Source organism: Vidua chalybeata, chromosome 1 (assembly GCF_026979565.1).
Source record: "Vidua chalybeata isolate OUT-0048 chromosome 1, bVidCha1 merged haplotype, whole genome shotgun sequence".
Classification (NCBI taxonomy): domain Eukaryota; kingdom Metazoa; phylum Chordata; class Aves; order Passeriformes; family Viduidae; genus Vidua; species Vidua chalybeata.
Window position 1 is genome coordinate 34,511,338 of NC_071530.1, and position 17,733 is coordinate 34,529,070.

The window sequence follows — 17,733 nt, forward strand, 5'->3', positions numbered from 1 at the left end:
AAGTTCCCACACATCTGAACTGGTGGGCAGAGTGGGCTGCAGAGTGGGCAGATGGGTGCACACCTCAGTCTCATTCCAGGCCGGGCAGGAGAGTGCACCAGTGCTTTCTCCTTTCCTGCCCACTCCTCCCATCCACTGTCTGGGACGGAACCCCATGGGGCATCCCCAGCCAGCATTGCAGCACACTCTGTTCTGCCCCTCAAATGCCCCAACATGGGGCTCCAGCCCTTCTGTCTGGCACACGAACTTTAAAGCATGAGGTAGAGAAGACCTGTTTGAGTTTGTTGTCATCTGCTCTGCAGGGCAGTAGTTCTCGTGAGTATGGGCCAGTGGGAAGTGGACCATGCTTGTAGGGGTCACCACAGCCTCTAAAAACCAAACTGAGATCTCCTCCTCACATTCAACCCAATATCTCCTCACTTTTTTTCTTTTGAAAAGAACATTGAATCTGGTTTTCACGCTATTTTGACCCTGTCCTATTGATTTGTCAAGTCCTCATGTATGAATGAGTGCTGGTACATGGAGCAGCTGAGTTTAAGTGGACAGTAGAATGGGTCAGGGTCTGTGTACTTTGAGTGTATTTTCTGAGCTCATTTTTCCTGCACTGCATCCATTCCACTTATGCCACTTCTGCGGCACCCCAGGCTCAGCCCATGTGCTGAGCCAACAGTTGAGCTGCATACCTCAGAAATTCAATCATGCTCCCTCACAGAACTTACTGCACTCTCTCACAGGATTACACCACACATTTGGAAAATGTTGTCTTAAGTTTTTTTAAGGTGATATGAAGATGTAAGTACATCACATTCCTCCATCAGCAGATAACAAGGGAAGAATAGGAAGAACTCCTTGTCTGTATCTGAGATACATTTGTTGTTATTTTTGGGCTTCTTTCTTCCCCTTCTGAATAAGTACTGTATGTGTCTGGGAGGATTTTTAAAACATCCTTCAAAACACAGGCTTTTTCTGTCCACAGAGAACCAAGACAAAAGGATGGGTTCAGTTGTGTGCAGCTGCTAAAAGAGGGCAGCTGAGGGCAGAAGGGTGGGAGGAGCAGAGTGTCTTAGTATAAGGGAATTGTCAGGGCAAGGATTTTGAGGTGGCATTTGTTGGGATAGAAATATTTCTAGGGAAACGGGGTTGAAGACATGAGTGTTGAAGGATTGCAAGTCCAAGGATGGGAAATACTGGGGAGTTTAAAGAAAAGGAGATTAGATAGTTTGAAGTCTTGGCAAAAGAGAAGGAGAATTGTATGTCAGAAGAAGGTGGTTTTGCCATCAGACAGGCACCTACAGTTTGGGACCCTGGATGTGGTGTCCTCCAAACTGGATGTCTGTGAATCCCATCACTCACAGCCTTTGGGCTTTTTGCACAATATTTGATAGCTGGAAGTGACAGCTGAAGTTAGAGGACGGTTGTATGTATTCGTGGTTGCCAGTACCACATGCAATTGGAGGGGCAAAACCCCATCATTTGGTGTGACACAGCTCAGACCAAGCAGGATAGTCTTACCTCTTGCTCCTCTAGGGTTGTGACTCTGCTTCCCCTGGCCAGGTCAGCCCAATTTTGAGGCTTTTATGGCTAGCTGTGGATTGATCACTGAAGCAAAGGATACTTCTACCAGTATCAACTTTAGGCTTTAAATCAACTGTGATGTTTAGAGGCTCTAAACATCTTAGACTTTTGCCATGATAGCCCCTGCAGAGGCTCTTCAAACTCCCAGATTATGCACCCTCTTCTCCAGTTCGTTTCATACCTTTAGGGGCAACTCTCCTTCCCAATGAAAAATCGAAACCATGTGCTATACAGAAAAGCATCCTGTTCTTTGAGAACTTAACACACCTACTTGTACTGTCAGTGTTTGTTGAGGCACTGTATGTGAAAACTATTTTCAAGGTTTTTGAAAGCTTGAAAAGGTAGCAAATTACACTCACCTGAAACTTCAAGCAACTGACACTTTCTTCAAAACTAAAAAACCCCAAAACAACAAAAAATGCCAACATAATTCCCAAGGCCGCATTCTTAAAGGCTTTTTTCAAGTGTAGTCCCAGCATTGTTTAATCCATTAATTTTATGATTCTTCTTTGTGAGTGGGCCTGCTTTCTCACATGCAGTTTTCCCTGTGCTGTACTTAAAAATATCCTTCTAAATCTTTTGAACCCCTTTTGCCAAAATAATTCACTCTGCTTTTCTGTTGTCCATGCATTTTGCTTTCATAAACTGCTTAATCTGAATGTAATTTTCCTAATTGTATTTCTACTTTTTTTTTTCTTTCCCATTTTTTGTGTCCTGATGGTGTGCTAAGTGATAAAATTAGTGATACTGTTTTGGAACGAAGGCTTGGTAGATTTTCACAGGAGGGATTATCAAGAGTGATTTGAAATACTCATTTTAGAGCAACTTATTTGCAGGTGATACAATTTCAAATTTAATTTAAGAGTGGTTAATTTTCTGTCATAGTCTGCAAAACAATCATCCAGATATTTTTGTTCCTGAGGGCTAAACTTACAGCACTGTAGTGCCAGCAGATTTTTCTGGTTTGTCTGTAGAAAATCTTTTTTGTACCATCCTTTGCTAGCCACTATGCTGTGCAGAAGTGCTCAGATTGAGACCAGCTGATAGATTTACATTCATGTTATATCAGATGAACTATGCTGGAGCTTTAACTGATAAAGAGAATAAGGAAGGTGATTCATCTTCTTCTTGAAAACTTTATGTTCCACTGATTTATGCAGGAAAGGACAAATCCTGGATTGGTTTATCTGTGCCTGCTTGTCTGGAGCTGCCTGTGCCTACCAATGGCTGGCAGAGTAAGGCTTGTTTTGGTCTTCACAGCCCATGACAGCTTTCTTTTCTTTTCCTTTCTTCTAGGCCTGTCCCAGGTTCTCTGTCTTCACTACTGCACCTACACAACCGACAAAGACAGCCTATGCCTGCCTCTATGCCTGGCACCCTGCCCAACCCTACCATGCCAGGATCTTCTGCTGTACTCATGCCTGTAAGTTTTCTTATTTGGCTTTTTTTGCAGGGTGGAAAGTTGTGTTGTGTTTGAGTCAATCTAAGCAGAGGTGAAAGTCTTCTGGGTTTCATAAAAACCCAGTGTAATAAGGAAGCTGGACCTTCTTTGGTGCTTCACCTTAGACTAGAGTATTTCTGATTAAGTTAATGGCATGCTAATTGGTGTGAGAGTGATAAGAAGCAGTTTACATGAGACTACAATTTGTGATTCTCATACTTGTTCATGTAGATGAGATCAGTATGTCTGTATCGGAACAAAAAAAAAATTCTGAATTCAGAAAAAAAACTGGAAAAGCAATGTACATAAGTTATGTCAGTGAACTCTAATTGATCCTCTTGTGTGGAAGATAACCACTTAGGAAGAAAGAAATGCAATTTACTTTTCTGGCCTGTTAACTTGCACTTATTGAGAACTAGGTAACAATTGCTGCTCATCTTTCATCATTTCTGGAGGGATAGGAATGTTTCCCATCTTATAGAAGCCAAAGGGCTGCTTTACAACTGTAATTTCAAATTTTAAATTATTTAAACCTTTTAACCTTTTCAGTAGAAGACATTGGGGTAGGTTAGGGGTGGAGAAAACTAAGGATGACATGGGGAAAAGGGGATGGAGAAAGGAGAAGTTTTTGCTACATTTCCCTGTGTTCAGTTTGCAAGACAAACCTGAGAGCAACTGACCATGGCAGGAAGAAAAGCACTGCTTGTTCTAGCTTTGATGGATCAAGGGGAACACTCCACAGAGATACAAAGATTCAGGTTTGGCTGCTGTTTGAGCAATCATGAATGAATAAGTTATTAATTATTAACTTGTCAATAAGACTCTTCTGGAATATCAATCAGGAAGTTTAACAAAAAAAAAAAAAACAAAACCATAAGACATGTCATTGTGGGAAGTTTTTTTATGGCATGATTCCCAAGGAGCCTGAAATGCAACAAACATCCAGCAACAGTGTAAGTTCAGTGGCTTCAGTCTGCTGCTGGGGAGCCCTTTGGGCAGCTTTACTTGCAGACGAGCAGGTGTGCTCTGGCTGTGAGCCTTGGTGGAGGCGAGACAGACCCTGTCAGCACTGGCTGCTCCTCCTGCCCAACGGCACTCCTGAAAGGCCTGCAGGGGAGATGGCAGTGGGAGCTGCTCCTACTCCATGGGGAAATGAAAAGAGGGCCTTGGCAGCTTTTCTCTGCTAGGGGACAGCAAGATATTCACATTTCCCCAAAGCCCAGCACCCATTCTTGCAGGCATCATGGAGGGTGGGAGACACCACAGGGCACAAAAAAATAGCTCCCCTACTTGGATTGCTCAGAAGGACCAAAAAGTGTCTTTTTTGTAAGAACCAAAGATTCAGCAGACTGGCTCGAAGCAAGGTGGGATGCTCAGCTCTGTCTGGAAGCAGCACTATAACCCTGCTTTAGCAGTGTGTGGGGCTTGTCTTTTTTTGGGGAATATCCTCCAGGAAATTATTTTATAGAGGATTTACTGCCATTAGGTTTTATTTGTATCACTCCCTCCCAGCCTAGTGAGACTAGCTTGCAGAAAGGGCTCTGAACAGCCAGGAGAAGTTTTGCTTTGTTTTTTGTTATCTCAGCAGTGCATGAAAGCTTCCCTTACAAGACATGTGGAAAACTCTTCCCAGCTGAGCAGTCCAAGTGAAGGAAAAATAGCCAACTTATTTTCCATATGCTTGAGATTGTAGATTTTTATTTATGCTTTTAACAATCTAAGTTGGGCTGCACTGGGAGGGGAAGCTACAATTTTATACAGTGATGCTTTTAAAACCACTTAACTCTGAGTGTTGTTATACTGAAAGGGAGAAAATCATTACAAAAAAGTGCAAACCTGGGTGGCTGCTACATTTGTTTATTAAAAAAACCCTTTCTTTATAATTGGCTGTGAGCTTTCAGGGCCGATTCTGATGAAACACACGCCTACGTGCATACACATATGCAATTCATGACACAGATTGTTATTTTCCCAGTCATGACTTGAAGAAATAAAGCTGAGTCTATTTAAATAGAAACCGAGAGTAAATTCTTGCAAATGTCTCCAGATGTATTCAAAGCTTTTCTTTTAATTTCTTTTAAAAGATGGAGCGACAAATGTCAATGAACTCCAACATCATGGGGATGCAAGGGCCGAACCTCAATAATCCATGTGCCTCACCTCAAGTTCCCCCAATGCATTCAGAAGCCAAAATGGTAAAAAGAGAATTTTTTGAAATGACTGTATTTTCTCATATTGCTGTTGCATACCAGTTACCCAGACAGTGGGGGGGGGGGGATGTAGCCAGACACTGCTTACTTCATTCTTAGTCATACGTTATACTCTTTTTTAATATGCTGTAGTAAATTGCCTTTGTGTCTATGAACTTTCAAGTTGTTCTTAGTCCTAACTGATCTCTTAGTGAGAGGGAACTGAAGGGTGAACTATCTGATCCATACTGTGCTAAATAGGATTTTTGGTGCAGATCCGTAGAATTTAAGCAAATGGTCTGGTTGTTTCTCTAATGGTTTCTGTGTTCCATAACTTGAAAGAAAATTGTGAGTTAATAAAGAATGCAATATAAAGTGTGTGCTGCAGAGGGAGTGTACATAGTCCTTGTTTTTTCCAAATAGGAGCATGGTGTGTCAGAGAAGGATACCAAATAATATCTGTATCTCTCTATATCAATATCTGTATCCATCTCTATCTCTATCTATCTATATCTAATCTATATCTATATCTATATCTATCTATCTAATCTATATCTATATCTATATCTATATCTATATCTATATCTATCTATCTAATCTATATCTATATCTATATCTATATCTATATCTATATCTAACCTATATCTATCTATAATCTATATCTATCTATCTATAAATGGGATATTTTCTTTTTCTGGAATGCAACAAAGGTGTTCCCATCAAAAAGAAGTGTCAGAATTTGGACAAATGTAAATTATTTATACAAGTCAGATGTCACAACAAAAAAACAAAATTGTTTTTTTAAAGTTCTTCTACATCTTAAAAGATCAAGGCTTCTCAGGCATGTGTACTGATATAGGATTAATGTGGTTAAACTAAACTAGAGGTGGACCCCTCTAGTTTTCCCCAGCTTTATATGCATTCTTGTGGAGGTATTTAGGACTGATATCCTTGGAATCAAGTAATCAGTGTAGAAACGCTTTGTCTTTTTAAGTTTCAGAACTGCCATTTGCTGCTGTCTAATGGAAATATGAAGACAGAAGTTTTTAGTTTTAACTCTGTAGGGCTTTTATCCTCTCAAGATATCTCATCATAGTGAAAAACAGGAGTAACTTCATTGAACTTCTTTCAGTGGCATTTTGCCAAGGTAAAATTGTCATAAGTGAGAGAAAGAAATCAAGCCAACGAAGATTAAGCAACCACATATTTTTATATATTTCTACTTTGCATGACTGGTGCAGCTTTTAAAGTTGTTGTCATCCATCCTGAGGCAAAGAAAAATATCTGCTTGTCTATAGGTATGGTGCATATAAGAGACTCTGGGTTAAGAGCAACAACACATACAAGTTTATTCTACCTCTGTTTTCTTAGGTTGGGTAGGTCATGCCTTTGCCTCACTGTTGGTCTGGGTTAGGCTGTTAACCCAACCTCTGTTAACACTCTTTCTAAAACCACATTCTGTAAACATGCAGCCATTTGGCCAGAAGAAGAATGATAGCCAAAAATGCTGGCTCCCCCAGCCAAGGAAAACCTGTGGTCGAGAGTTCTCTCTGCTGTACCACACAGTGACGGTGACATGCCAAATGGCAACAGCATCTGCAGCAGAGCTTGTTAAAAACTTTTTGGAATAGGCAAGTGTTTTTTCAATGCAAGTGTAGCTGAGCCAAGCTAAATACTCCTTGGCTGAATAAATCCAAAACTGGCATCTGTTTTGGGGACTAAAGGTTCTGTAGTTTACTCTCTCCCCACACCCCCTGCCTCTTTTTTACTGGTAGTGTGAGGCTACTCAAGAATAAGATTAAATTATTGGTGCATATGGTGAGAATTCTGTGCTTTAATGACTGAAACTGTATATTAATACAAATTACCTTTTAATCTGGGTAAGCAAGTTTTGCCCCTAAATCTAATGTATGAAGGCATTTTAATGTATGAAGAAATTGCTATCAGTTCCAAAATGTGGTGTAGTGAACAAGCAGAGCCTTTAGTTCTGCCACTCTTCCAAGGGTAGAAAAAAATCTGCACACATTAACTCTTAAGAGGTATAACTCAGAGTTCCAGGACTTTTCCTATTTTCAAATGCAGGTTTGAGGTTTTTAAAACATTTTATATTCCTATATTCTAATTTTATATTTTGTTTCTGTATGAGCACACATGTAATGTAAAAAGCCTCTTCATTTAGCCACTGCTTTAAGGAATATAAATCTATTAACAATACTCTGCCTGAATACAAAGCAGGAAATATTCAGAGCAAAATTATTTCTTACATGCAAGTTCATGGACTTTAAATCAGAATAATCTGTGTTACAGGGATGTTTGTTCTTGCTATTAACTATTTTGCTTTTCCTCATACTTCAAGCATGATACTTCACATACTCTGGTGACTTAATTAAAAGTAAAAAGTGAGGGTGCTTAATACCTTATCAGACTGTGTCCTGCATTAGGAAAGAATTTCAGATTTCCCTGGATTCTGCTTATGCTATTACTGCTGGTGCATTCAGCATTGCTTATGTTCTCTTTGACTGGCCCACCCCAAGAAGAATGGATGTGTCCAACACCAGAGTCATCTAAGATGCTTGTAGCTAGTGACTGAAGTAACCGGAGAAGTCCAGGGGACTTTGGGCCTGATTCATCAGATGCCCAAATCCACGGGAGTATAAGCACCTTTGGGAGGCCCATGTGACAGAATGCAGGACAGGCTCCTCTAAATGTGAGACCCAGATGTGAGACCAGATCCTTCTGGCCTCATGGCAGTATCTACCTGAGCAGTGCAAGCACAGTTAGACATGCAGCAGTCATAACACTGTTTGGTGACACATGTGACTTAATTTGCCTCTGTAAAATGCATGTGAATAAATAATACCAGTAGAGATGCTGTGTGATGCTAGGTTTTTTAAAGAAAGCTGATAGATGGCAAAAGATTCACACCCTTGATTGGTTTATAGTGGGAAATGGAAGCCAGTCTGATAGATATATACATTGTCTGATATACAAGCGGATCTACACACAAATATAGAATATGTGTGGCATTAATGTGATGTTTCTATAATAAGCAATACATATTTTAATCACCTTGTGTCACTGGCATTTATGGAAAGCCACACTCTGCCACCCAAGATACTTACTTCCTGGTTTAATTTTTTTCAGGACAACATTCCATCAAGTATTAAGGTATTGTAGATGACATCTCAGAACTGATTTAATTTATCACAGCAATCTCAGTTTCCCTCACAGTATGCCTCTCAATTAGGTTATCACCTAATGCTTTAAAACTGTCCTAGTAAATGAATGAGTGAACATCTAAATCAATACTGCTTTCTTCTTAGATTCACAGCTGAGTGGGTAAAACTCTTATGCTGCCCACCAAAAACACACATTGATTTTATATTAAAATATATTGCATTGGAAAGAGGAGGAAACATATAGCTCTTTAGTGTACATGGTAAAAATATGCAGAGTCGCATGTGCAGCATATTAACATGTGGTACAGTAGGCTGAGAGTATTATGAAGTTGGAACTGTTGGCAGTGCATTTGCCTGAATATACTGCCTTCATACAGCTTGGTTTTGCACTTTCAGAGTACTGGAGGTTTTAGAACTCGGAAGTGCAATACTGCATGGATTACTGGAGTGAAAGATAAATAGTGTGCACTGAACCACTGGAAGCCTGTGTGACAGCAGGTCTTTTCCATGGAGCTGATGCCATTCTATCTGAATTTTGCAGGACATTGATCTTTATCTGCAGAAATTTATGGCCTCTGAAAGAAGGTATAAAAAGCAGAGTGGCAATGAAAGAATTGAACTTAAAATTACAGTTCTCAATTTAATCTATTAGTTTTTTCTTTTACAATTTCTGTCTGCCATTTGCTCGATATGTATTTTTATAAAATTTAAATTAAATGTTATATGTGTAGCTTGGCTGTGCTTGTAATCCTGACAGAATGTGTATGGTTCTTTAGAAAAGAAAAGAAAATAAATTATTTCTGTATCAGAAGCACATAGGACTGTGGGCTGTTGTTTTTTGACTTGTAAGCATTACTGAACAGCAAAAAAATTTAAAAAAAAAATTTTTTTGAAAATATCCGTCAGGTGAAAGAGTAAAAACGTAACCAGAAAAGAAAAATAATAAATTGGTAGAGTGTATGTTCCTAATTATAATAGCAAAATAACCAAACCTCCCAATATACCTAAGAATGCTGGACAGCTTTGGCAGAGGAGGAGAGAAGTTATAGCGTCATCAGCACTAATTTTTATTCAAGTTAATCAGAGGTAAGGGTCCACATCCTGTTGATGTCTGTGTAAATCCCAGTGCAAGCATCACTCAGCTCTCCATCCCAGAAGAAAGGCCTGCAGAGACCTGGCTGCATTCTGTATGGCTCTAAGACAAGCATGTCTCGCTATCTGCAGGAACACAACAACATGCCAGCCAAATGAGAAAGGCTCGGTCACAAAGGTCGAGGGCTTCCATCAGATGCAGATTATGGTCTGAGTTTGGATGGAGCCTTCTGCTGTTCCTTGTTTTACAAATAACATGTGTTTCTGTGCCTGTGATCTGTGACGGTGCAACCAGCGCAAAGCGAGAAGCAGCTGGAGGAAGCTCTCACCCCTGCCCCGCTTTGGTGCTTGGTTCAGCCATTGCAGCAGCCCTTGCATGTGGAAGCAAAGAGTGCAGCCCAAACAGCAGTGGCTGGGACAGCTGGTGGCCTTGGGAAGGACATCCCTCTGGATTCCTGCTCTGAGCCCAGGTTTGCAAGGTTTCCGTGCTGATTTCAGGCAAGGGGCTGACATAGGCAGTCCAGGCAGGACCAGAGCTGCTGAAACTCTAGGTTTAGATACTTCACACTTTGTGACTGAAGATGCTTTGCTGAACAAAATAAACAGTTTGAAGTCCATGCTTTCCTATCAAGCTGTCTGGGAATAGAATCACTTTAGTAGAACAGCACATACTGCTTCAGAGCCAGAAGGCTTTTCTTTGCATGGCTTCTGGACTGCTGAGAAGAGGGGAAAATGTTGCATCTCTGTAGAGCTTTCAACAGTAATTGCTCACCTTGTACTTCACAATAAAGCAATGAAAGCAGCATAAGAGAAAAAAAAAAGTGCAAAGCAACATCTTCCAAATAAAAAAATAGAGTAATGATGAAATTTCCTGTATCAGTAACTGAGAAGTGTTTTCACAGAAGGGACGTTGTGTAGTTAAAACTCACAGTGCTTCTGCAACTGTTGACAAAACTAACTATTCTGAAATTGTATCTCCTGTTATATTTGTGCTTATGTTTAAAAGTCCTCAAAGCCAAACTTTCAGTGTGTTCCTGATTCGTGCTTTAAAACCTTTCCTCGGCAGTAGCTTTGCCTGCAGACAGTGTGCCTTGCTGTGGATTAAGGTAGTATTGTGATAGGTGAAGATAAGCATATTGTGGTTTGTTTACTGAAACAGGACCTTGTACCCATCCTGCCTAAATTCTGGATTATGTACTAGACTAGGTAGGAACTAATTCTTCTTAAGCTGTCAGTGGCTCAGTAAATTCACTAGAGAAGCAAGGCAGTTCAGTTACTTAGAGTTGCTGCAAATATGTGCGGAATATCTGATCTTGCTTCTCCCGAGTGCATATGAATTGTGTTGCTTCTTGCAGGCACAAGTTGTAACAATTCCTTGCATTTTTCTTTCTTTGTGTCACTTTATCCTGCAGTGATCTTATCAGCACTATTTCCCTAGAAGAACTTGGATTTTTATTATTTTGTTTGCCTTGATTCAGCTGGGTGTTAAAGTGACCTCTCTTTCTCCCCCACCCACCAGCCCTCACCCTGTCTCTTTCTCCATGTTTCTCCACCACCCTCTTTCCTTAGAGGATTTACTGTCTTTGTAGATTTGTTTCTCTTTCTCCTTTTCTCCCCAGTGTCCACCCTGATTTTGTAACCATAGCAATAACTGAAATACAATCCCAGTATTTGCTTGCTGTAACTGTCATCTAGCCCAACAGATGAACTGTTGGCTTTTGTGTGTCATAAGGTTTTGAAACTGAAGTCCGATACATATGTATATGTAGGGGTAATTTGTTTGGTGCCCAAATGTCCCCTACAGAAAAGGTTTTGTTTGTGTAAAGTTGTGTGTCAGTGGGTGCTGGTGCAAGTAAAAGCAACCACTACTTATGGTAGTGAAGCCAGGGAAGGAAACTGTAAAAATAAAAGCATGGTTGCATTACAGGGAAGTTCTGCTTCACACAGATATATTTCAGTCTCTTTCTTGGAATATGTACAGCTTTCATTTTCCAGGATTTTTGCAAGATCCACAAATAATATAAATTGTTTTGAGCTTCAGGCTTTTGCACATTAAGCCCAGCATTTGATTGGGATATACTAGTGCATCTCATGACAAGTGTTGGGCTTTGGGTGGGGGAGATGGTTTTACACACTTTACCAGCCCCATATTTTAACCACTGAGGACATAAGAGCTGCAAGAAAAATCCTCATGGCAATAAATTTCTTCTTTATGGACAGGCTTAAAAAGTATTTTCTAAAAACTATGCAGTAGCTAATGAAGCAGTTTATTAATTATGGTAGTCTTCCTGTGAAATAAATAATTTCAAACTGTTGAACTGAGAGAGAAAATTGGAGTGACTCACTAGAGGCCACACAATTTGTCAGTGGAAGAGCTGAAACAAGCACAGAAGAATTTTTGGCTGCCAGTTCCAGAAAACACAAGTTCTGTCTGAGAAAAATGTATGGGTTTTTTTTTTAACTTAATATTAACGTTGGTAATATCAATATAATTGTTGAAATACACTGGTTTTTCATGGCTAGTGGAAGAATGGGAAGACAGAACTCCTCAAGCTTACAGGGAGTGCAGGCTCAAATTTAGGATTCAAATCTGAATGAAGGTGGTGCTTTGTGTTTGGATTTAATGCCCCTGAAATTTCCTGAACTTTACTGATGAGATTTTGGCTCAGAATGACAAAAATTAACTGATCTTCTGAGACTTCTGTCATCTGAGATGATGGAAGCCTTGTGAGATCAGCTTCCCTGGCATCGTGGCTTTCACTGAAATCTCAGGAGAGCACTTACTTTCACATAATGTCAACCATATCCAAACCAGGACTAAAGAATACCCCTGCAGAGCTCCTTCTAAGATCACAGACATATTTGAAACCCTACTACAAGCTGTGTGCAGTCCAAGGGAACGTTCACAGCATTTGTTGTTTATTCTGTCAGATATGGCCAGTGACACTTCTCAGTGCTGGGAAGGATATATGCTGTCCTCCAGATGTTCATTTATGTTTAGAGGAGGTAATTTAAAATCTGGGACAGGCTGGGTCTCCCACCCTGGAAACACTTACGCAGCAAACTGTGCTCAGCTCTGGTTTTTACTAGCAAATTGCTGGCCAGTAGAGTTTATCTGAGACTTTAGTGTATAAAATGCTATGTATAATCTTCCCAAATGTGCTCTGTAGTCAGACTGCATGGGATGCAGCATAATTAGTTGTGTCCCCTGCACTCCATATCCCCTTTATTCTGACTGCTGTGCAGCCCACTTTATGGGATGCCCCCCAGGGGACCTGAGTTACCTTTACTCCGTTTGTTGCTCGTATGCTGAGGACTGGCTCTGGCAAGGTGGGCACATCCAAGTGACTCTGCTTTAGATAGTTCCCTTCATTTCAAAGAACTTACGTTATGAAGAAGACAGTGAAATACTGGACATTGCTGGAATATTGCAGAGGCAGGGGGAACAAACACGGACTTTGACCAGCTGAAGGTGAACTAGCATGAAGATTTGACTAAAAAACTATCAGTTTTTTTAGGAATAGAATTCAATTTATGCAAAACCTTCATCTGCTAGTCATAGATGTCCTTTTTTTTTTTTTTCCTCCCATTTTTTATATTAAAGTCACACTGAAACCAACTCTTTTTCATATTGAAAAATGTTCCACAAATCTTACTTTAAGATAATATCAGATTCTTCATTTAGTAACAATATCAGTGGGGAAGAACTTTAATTTAGGATTGTTATCTTCATGATAAACATTTTCATTCATGAAAGCTTGGTCTTAAAATTATGTCTTAAAAAAAAAAAGAAAGAAAACTTTTGTAAAATAGAAAAGAGCAGACAAGATTTTTGCGGTTTGGTTGTTCAGTTTACTGGAAATGATTTAAAACGAAACGTCCACCTTTTCACTACAACTCATCTCCTCTCCGTTTTAGTTTTCCAAAATGAGTGTTCAGAAAGGAGACAAGCCCCATAAGCAATTTAATATAGAATATCATAATCCTCTAGTTTTATAATATGAGAGTCAAGAATTTTAGTATAGTCAAAGATTACTTTTCTAATTTAGCCCTGATCCTCAGCTGTAAACTTGGATGAGTTGACTTCAAATGAGTTGTATGTTTTTTGCATCAGCTGAGGACCTAGTTTATACTTCTGAATTTCAAAATTTCCTTTAGGCGAGATTTGGCCCTTCCAGAATTTGATACTGCCAGGTAAACGTTTTTTTGTTTTTTTTTTTTTTTGGCTTTAATTTTTTTTTTGTTTAGGATTCATATTCTGTATTTTACAGAATGTTCTGCAGACTGCATACATTCTGACTACAGAGCATATGTGGGAAGGTTATTCATAGCATTTTATACACTAAATATTTAATACATATTTGCCTCTTATTCTTGCACATTGGTGTTTTGACAACTGCTCCAGAATCTCATATGAACTTTATCTGACTTCACTTTTCAACTCAGCTTCCTGTAGGTGTTCATTACATAATATTTAAGGATACATTATTTTCTCTAATCCCCTGAATAATACCAGAAGATTTTTATAATTGATTCATCATACCAGACAACCACTAGCAGTTTTGTGACAGGTATTGGTATCTGTCCCTAGTGATTCATAATGAAAAATTGCCAGATGTTTATTTGAAAGTGATGGATGATTCATGTTGTTATATTTAGGTCACATTATTCTGGAATGTTTAAATTAGACTACAAGCCACCTCTGAATATACATGTGCAAACACAGAGTACATTTTTAGTTTCCCATCTGGAAATACATATAAAGTCCAGGACTGTTTGCATGTCATGAGAAATATTGTTATCTTTTTATTTTGGTATTTCAGTTCACACTCATACTAATATGAAAAGTTTAGTAATGGCATATCCTCAATACTGCCCTTAAATGCCAGGGTTACACATGAACTCCAATGGGATCTAGCAAATGTTTAAACTTTTATTAAAGCCCAAAGCCTAAAATAGACTTTACTAGACCTGTACAAATTATTTTAAATTATGTAAATATTTTTAATATGTCTGGCTTCTGACAGAACACGACTATACACTGAAGTATGACATTCGCCTTACTGTGCCAACTTTTTAGTTTTTTTTTTCTTCCCAAAATACCTAGCATCATTACTGGATTTGACTAGAGTCTGCTTTATGTGCTGCTTGTGGTTCAGGAGAAATATATGTGAAGAGGATGGACTGTGTTCCCCGACTGTTAACAGAGGCTCTTTAGCATGAGGTTAAGCGTGAACTTTGTTTTGGCTGCCAACAAAGCAGCCAGGAGATACCCAGGGTAGGGGTGGGGGAAGTCCTGATCTGCTTTCCATCTAATGGACGTGTGCAGCTGCTCTGCAGGCTGGTGTTGGTGTGTAGTGTGTGACTATGTCAGAGAGAAAACTATTTATTTGGAGGTTTGTAACAGATACTGCTCGAACTTCATCTTCCAGGAATTTTATTAAATTAAAAAATACTGCTAAAACATTAATATATGGATGTGTACAAAATCTGGGGGTTTGAATTCTTCATTTAAGCTAGAGGCAGTGGTAGGTGATCGTAAGAGCCAGCAGTCTGAAGAGCCCTAGGTTTATTGGTCAGATGTTTGAAGGTGCGCATGTTTGTGCACGTGTCCATTTTTCTTTCCTGTGGTTACAGAGGGTTTTTTTTCCTCCTCCATTACATGCAATTTTGCTATGCAAGCATAATCTTATCTAGGCCTATTTGGCTAACTTTCTCCATTTATTTATTTGCATATTACCTTATCTTCTGTTTAGAAACCGCTTTTCCTGAAATACTTTTGAATGTCGAAGAAAAATAAATGTCTGAAAATCGAAGTGTGTTATCCAAAGAACACTTACTAACACTTGGGGTGGCTACCATTTGCACAAAGAAAAAGCAATTTGTTCAGCTACATGACTTTGCTGAGGCTTGTCAGTCTTCTAAATCATGTTAGTGGTGGATTAGTTTGATTGGAAACTTGATCTAAGCAATGTCTGAATTTGTTGCATACAGAGTTCCCAGAGGTAATATAGAGTTTATGTGAAAAAAAGTATATAACCACATCAGTACTGAGAACTAAAATAGAAATGAATTGCCCTTGGTGAAATTTTGGTTACTGGGATTGCTCAAGGATACTGAAATCCTTCATTTAAATAGGAAATAAGAAAATAAGGTAGCTTAATCTCATTTTAAAGATTTTAGAAAGTAAAGCTTCCTTTTCTACTGCACTTAAAATTCAAGATGTGTTTATGCTAGTCTTAGTAAAACTGGTATATGTGACTCATGATGCTAGTTTACTACTACCCACAAAAATCCAAATAACATAGCTATGACTTGTAGTACCTATCCAGTATGTTCTTTCCTCCTATAGGAGTGAAGGAGGAAAGCTATCCCTAGGGCTCCTGGTCACCGCAGCCTGGGTGACGACCAGCTGGATGAAGTAGCCCTAAACTTCCTCCTGTTTTTGGTTTGTTCCCTCCATAGTGAAAAAATCATGATCATGCATTTCTCTGGAGCATGTAAGATCTCCCTGCAGGGACTTTTCAGATCTGAAGCAAAAGTGAAGCTCTCTTGAGTTGCAGATGTGAAGGAGATGATAAGGAACAAGGATTAAGTCCTGGATGTCTTTAAACAGATTCTAAAATCTGTTAAAAAAAAAAAATCTGCTGTAGATTCTGTTGAGTCTCCTGCCAGTTACAGGGCAGAAGAAACCATGATCCACACATAGTTGGGAAATGGCATTTGCCTGAAGCCATGAGGTGCCTCCTGTCACTCTCCATCCTTTGTTTCTCAGTGGGATGTTACCATCACAAGTGATGGACCATATCCACGCTGATGGTGACAGCACTGTGCCAGGAGCCTCCTTGCAGAGGCCGAGGCAAAAGGGAAGGAGAAGTGCCCAACAGGGTCTATTCAGGCTCCAGGTGCTTCCAGTGCTGATTCTGGGCCACCATACCCAGCGAAGAGAGACAGACCACAGTCCTGGTGCTCCTGAGGTGAAGGAGCATATGTGTCATCTCTGCAGGCAGGAAAGCAGGACCCCTTCCCCCATAGTGTTTGTGAAAGACTATGAGAGCCCAGTTTTCACCAGCAGACATTTCCTGACCCTTCACAAGCCTTGGTGTAGGGTAGGTAGGGGCTGCTGCTGGGCTTTGCTTTGCAGGACAGCCAGCAGTGCATCCATGTCTCTGTGGCTGCTCCTCTTCTTTGATGCAGAAAGCCACTCAGGACACACCTCCAAGCCCCTCTCTGGTTTTATACACCCAGCAGGTAATGTTAGCATGGTATCAGTGAAAACCCTACCTGTCCACTTGAATCTCCGTGTAGTATTTGATGTATCTCCCATAATAAATTATGTACTTGGAGGAGCAATAACAATAGCTGAGATTCTTGAGACAAGAAGAGTCACATTACCAGAAGTACCAAAAAGGCTGATTAAAATTAAATCGTAGCAGACAACAGTTGTGTTACAAAGGGAGGCTCGATTACAGCCAAATCACTTTCTTTGCTAACCTCTGACTTATTTATTTCTCCTGCATGCTGCAGTCTGCATACTCTTTCTGATTGTAATGAGCATTAATTGATTAGCTGGATCTATGAAGAGCTTGAGCACTCATAAGTACTATCCCAGTGGGTACACAACTAAATAGTTTATGAGGTAATTAGTATTTTAATGCCTTTTCTAATGAGCCTTTTCAGTAATGAAATCTCATGAGAACATTATTGGTTCATATATATTTCTTCAGACAAAACAAAAGGTAAGGTAATGCTATTAAGAGATTTTAAAGCTAGTTTATAAAATGGTTTTCAGTAACTTATTTTTGAATGCTTGCCTTGGTTCATTTTGCTTTATTAAAAAAAAAAATCTTAGTTTTTTTCCTGCTCTGCCTATTGCAGTCCTCTCTTCTGACAGAATTCTTACACTATACTGCAATTTCAAATAATTGGGATAATTTCTGAGGCTGCTACCCAATCTCCTAAGTTCAGCTGTAAGTAAATAATACCACACTGTCTGAGCGTGTTGTTTCAGATGTGTTCTCATCCTGGAAAAAAAACCAACTCTGTGCCTGGCTGCACAGTGCCTTGGATTTATGACTCTGTCAAGTTTGATAGAATGACCAACCTCCACAAAGATTTTCAATGTCAAGCTGAGCTCTATTCTGGAGGCTTGAAAGCAGCGCAGAACTTGCAACCATACAGGCAGTCTTCGGCTTTGTTGTATATACTCCATTTTACCTATGTTTAATCCATAGTGGAAAGGACAAGTCCTTTGCCT

General features: G+C 39.6%; 1 protein-coding gene across 2 annotated transcripts in view; it reads left to right on the forward strand.

The window, feature by feature from the left end:
- The window catches only part of CREB5 (cAMP responsive element binding protein 5), a 251,583-nt gene that overhangs the window by 179,570 nt on the left and 54,280 nt on the right, over window positions 1-17,733 (forward strand). For both annotated transcript variants that reach the window (XM_053955521.1, XM_053955530.1), the window contains 2 exons: window positions 2,872-2,998; window positions 5,101-5,211. In XM_053955521.1, the coding sequence (XP_053811496.1) occupies window positions 2,872-2,998; window positions 5,101-5,211 (238 nt within the window). The remainder of the gene's footprint in view (window positions 1-2,871; window positions 2,999-5,100; window positions 5,212-17,733) is intronic.